Source organism: Nematolebias whitei, chromosome 1, assembly GCF_014905685.2.
Source record: "Nematolebias whitei isolate Nwh7 chromosome 1, NemWhi1, whole genome shotgun sequence".
Lineage (NCBI taxonomy): Eukaryota > Metazoa > Chordata > Actinopteri > Cyprinodontiformes > Rivulidae > Nematolebias > Nematolebias whitei.
The window spans coordinates 41,434,265-41,438,741 of NC_056498.1; the positions used below are offsets into that span (position 1 = coordinate 41,434,265).

At 42.4% G+C, this 4,477-nt stretch overlaps 1 protein-coding gene across 1 annotated transcript in view; it reads right to left on the minus strand.

The window, feature by feature from the left end:
• LOC119414981 (tyrosine-protein kinase Tec) overlaps window positions 1-4,477 on the minus strand; it is a 31,295-nt gene that overhangs the window by 25,473 nt on the left and 1,345 nt on the right. Inside the window, exon 2 of the mRNA XM_037682139.1 lies at window positions 663-749. Coding sequence (XP_037538067.1) covers window positions 663-749 — 87 coding nt within the window. The remainder of the gene's footprint in view (window positions 1-662; window positions 750-4,477) is intronic.

Consider the following 4,477-nt stretch of genomic DNA (forward strand, 5'->3'; position numbering starts at 1 on the left):
GTCTGAAGTAGTCAGAATAAGTAGCTGAAAGTCTGAAGTAGTCAGAAGAAGAAAAAAACTGAACCGAAGTTTTGATCTTGCGAAGTCTTGAAATCCCAAAAGACGTGTCAGCTCTCAGAGGACGGGTTGGAGACGACCCTCAGCTACTACCAGCCAAACTTTAGCTCAACATCTGTAGATCAGACTGCGTTAGCTGTTGGCTGAGGCGGCCATCTTGTTTCAATTGATCAGCGATTACTTCCTGGAAGTCTCGTGAGATATTTTACTAACAGACAAACCGACACGATAAAGTTAACAGGTCACGTGAATAGGATTGGCTCTTTTCCGAGGGCACTTGAACGCAACAGCAGGCGCGCAGCTTGCGCACCTGCCCTCAGGTGTTTCAGCTGATTGAAGGTCAGAACCAGTAAAAACAGTTTCCTCCTGAACTCTGAAAAAACTCGACCAGTTTGAAGGTTCTGGTTTTATCGAGTTCCTGTCCTGAAGAGAAACAAACAACCAGGACTCTCTTCTGGGTTGGGTTTTTATTTTACGGCTCGGTTCGGAGGCAGGTTCGGCTGCAGGTTCGGCTGCAGGTTCGGCTGCAGGTTCGGAGGCAGACCCGTCCTCTTGTTGGACCTCATCATCATTTCATGAGAAAGAAACAAGTTGCAGCTTCTTACCTTCGAGCTTCATCCTCCAGTTTCTGCTCAGACTCGAGGACGATGAGGAAATGAAGGCAGGAGGCGCGCGCGCGCACACGCCTGCACCTGCCACAGGGAGAGAGAGAGGAAAAAGGTCAGCTGATCAGCTGAAGCTAAAGTCCTTCAGCTGATCAGCTGAAGCTAAAGTCCTTCAGCTGCTCATTAGTATTTGTTTGTTTGTTTATCTGGTGTCTGCTGATAAACAGCTTCATCTCTTCCATCAAAGACGAACAAACAAACAGAAGCAGAGGAAATGTCTTTGGTTGTTAAGAAGCTGAACAACAGCTAAAATTAGCCGAAGAACTTGTAGATGTTAAAGCTAAAAGAAACGTCTCTTACAAGTGCCGAAACACCAACTAAAAGCTAAAGGCAGCAAAAGAACAACTAGCTGAAAGTAGCAGAACAATAGGTAAAGTGTCAAAAGTTACATTTAAAGCTAAAAAAGATAGCTAAAGGCAGCAAAACAATAGCTAAATCTACCAATAACTAAACTACAGCTAGCTTAAAACAGTAGGAAAAAGCTGAAAAAGTTACCTTTTAAAGCTAAAAGTAGCAAAAAGGCTAGCTATAGGTAGCAAATGGCTAGCTAAAAGCTAAAATAGCTAAACATAGCTAGCTTAAAGTTGTAAAACACTGAAAAAAGCAACAAAAGTTAGCTTAAAGCTAAAAATGGGTAAAATGCAGGTTAAAGTTGGGAGAAAAAAAAGCTAAATGCAAGTAGCAGAAGACTAGCTAAAATGAAAGCATTTGGTAAAATCAGCAAAGATTAGCTAAAAGTCCATGAGTGCACGTGGCACCAGGACGCTGTAGGTCGTAGATGATGATGGACTTCATAGTCGTGTCGTATGATTTGCAGCCGTTTGTTTTGGACCCTCAGCTGAAGACGAGCTGAACTTTCAGCTGATCACCACCTGGTGGTGAGGTGGATCAGAGGTGGGGAAGATGCTGGACAGACCTGGTAGATCCAAACGTGTAGTGAGGGTTTGCTGGGAACATCTGGCAGAAGAACCCGTCAGAGAGATCTTCAACTGTGGACGCAAGGTTGTCGGTTCTTCTCACGGTGACCATCCATGACCTCCATCTATGACCTCCATCCATGACCTAAATCCATGAACTCCATCCATGACCTCCATCCATAACCTAAATCCATGAACTCCATCCATGAACTCCATCCATGACCTAAATCCATGAACTCCATCCATGACCTCCATCCATGACCTCCATCCATGACCTAAATCCATGAACTCCATCCATGACCTCCATCCATGACCTAAATCCATGAACTCCATCCATGAACTCCATCCATGACCTAAATCCATGAACTCCATCCATGAACTCCATCCATGAACTCCATCCATAAACTCCATCCATAAACTCCATCCATGACCTAAATCCATGAACTCCATCCATGACCTCCATCCATGAACTCCATCCATGAACTCCATCCATGAACTCCATCCATGACCTCCATCCATGAACTCCATCCATGAACTCCATCCATGAACTCCATCCATAACCTCCATCCATGACCTCCATCCATGACCTCCATCCATGAACTCCATCCATGACCTCCATCCATGACCTCCATCCATGAACTCCATCCATGACCTCCATCCATGAACTCCATCCATGACCTCCATCCATGAACTCCATCCATAACCTCCATCCATGACCTCCATCCATGACCTCCATCCATGACCTCCATCCATGAACTCCATCCATGAGCTCCATCCATGACCTCCATCCATGAACTCCATCCATGAGCTCCATCCATGAACTCCATCCATGACCTCAGCAGTGGACACCCCGGGTCAGGGAGTCTGTCGAGCTGAAGGAGGAGTCCTATCGGTCCTTGATGGCTGGTGGGACTCCGGAGGCAGCTGAGGAGCACCGGAGGACCAAGCGGTCTGCAGCCTTCACTGTTGCTGAGGCAAAAGCTTGGATGTGGGAGGAGTTTGATGAGACCCTGGACAGAGACTCTCGGTCGACTCTGAGGAGATTCAGTCAAACCTTCAGGCGGCTGAGGAGGAGAAGCAGCTCTTTACCAACACTGTTCAGTGAAGGTGCTGCTGACCTCCAGAGGTGGAAGGAAAACTTCTGGGACCTTCTCAAGTTGCTATAATCATTTTAAGATCGGATCTCATATTTACATTTCTATTCTTCGGTCTCATACCGATGAGAAAAAATCTCATAGTTGCATCTTGTCTAGTAATTATGAGATACTACCTCATACATCTATCTCATAGTATATATACTGTAGTATATCTGTTTTATACTTTCTATACTAGTATCTTGTAAGTACTATCTCAGACATCTATCTCATTTTAATGAGATGCTTCATCATACTTTCTCATGCAAATAGTTTAATGTCTTAAATAGTATAACTTATTGTTTCAAGATAGTATTTCATAAGTACTTTCTTACTCTTCATTCTCTTAATATCATACTTCTCGTACTTTATTACATTATCATATTGCACTATTTAATAATGATGTGATAAAATTTCCTATTCTATTTCGATATACTGTAAATAAAAGGTTATATATTTATACTGTCTATACTGAACAGTATCTTATCTTATTACAACTTCATCCAGATGAAGTATACATCCCATAACTATAAAATTATGTTCTCAACGATGAGAAACTGTCTCTTCTCATAATACTGTCTCATCCTTTTGAGAAATTATCAAACGTATTTTCTCATTAATGATAAAAATCACAAATGAACCAAAGCCGTACTTCATCAGTAGCCCTGGCGGCCACAGAAAGTTTTTATAAACTTCCTCAGAGTTCATATTAAACTGAAGATATTTAATCATCAACAGTCGAGTGACAAAAGGTACTGAGCTGCATAGGTTGTACATCTACACACACACGTGCACACACACACACACGTGCACACACACACGTGCACACAGACGGAGCTGGTTTCGATTATTTTCTTGGACGATCATCTTGAAGAGACGTGAGACTTCCTGTGGGTACAAAGTTTACCACAAAGTTCAGGAACAACTTTTATTGGCAGGAGCTCACTCAGAGAGGGGCGGAGTCACGTGCACAGCTGTTGTGCGTGTCACCTGTCAATCAAAGCACCAACCAATGAGTGTAGGTTTCTGTAAAACTGGATTTAAGTTAATATGAAAATATACATCTGATGTAGGAAAGAAGCTTCAAAACGTACGTGGTTCCAGTGAACGCCCAGTTAAAACCTCTCCTTAAATAATGAAGTAAAATGAGCCGTTGCCATGGCAACACTTCCTGATTCACTGCAGTTATCAGGTAAATTCAGTCAGTTTGACAAAAAAAACCCTCCCGTAAGATAAATTCTTCATAAAACAACTTTTAATTAACTTCATCCATCCATCATCCATCCATCATCATCCATCATCCATCATCATCCATCTTCAACCCATCATCCATCATTCATCATTTATCCATCATCCGTCCATCCATCATTATACATCCATCCATCATCCAATATCCATCTGTCATCCATCATTCATCCATTCATCATTCATCCACCCATCTATCATCCATCCATCCATTCATCAATCTTAAACCATCCATCTTTTATCCATCCATCCATCATCCAATATCCATCTGTCATCCATCATTCATCCATTCATCATTCATCCACCCATCATCCATCCATCCATTTATCATCCATCCATCCATTCATCAATCTTAACCATCCATCTTTTATCCATCCATCCATACATCCATCATTCATCCATCATCCATCCATCCATTCATCACCCATCAATCATTCATTCATCATCCATGCATCATCTC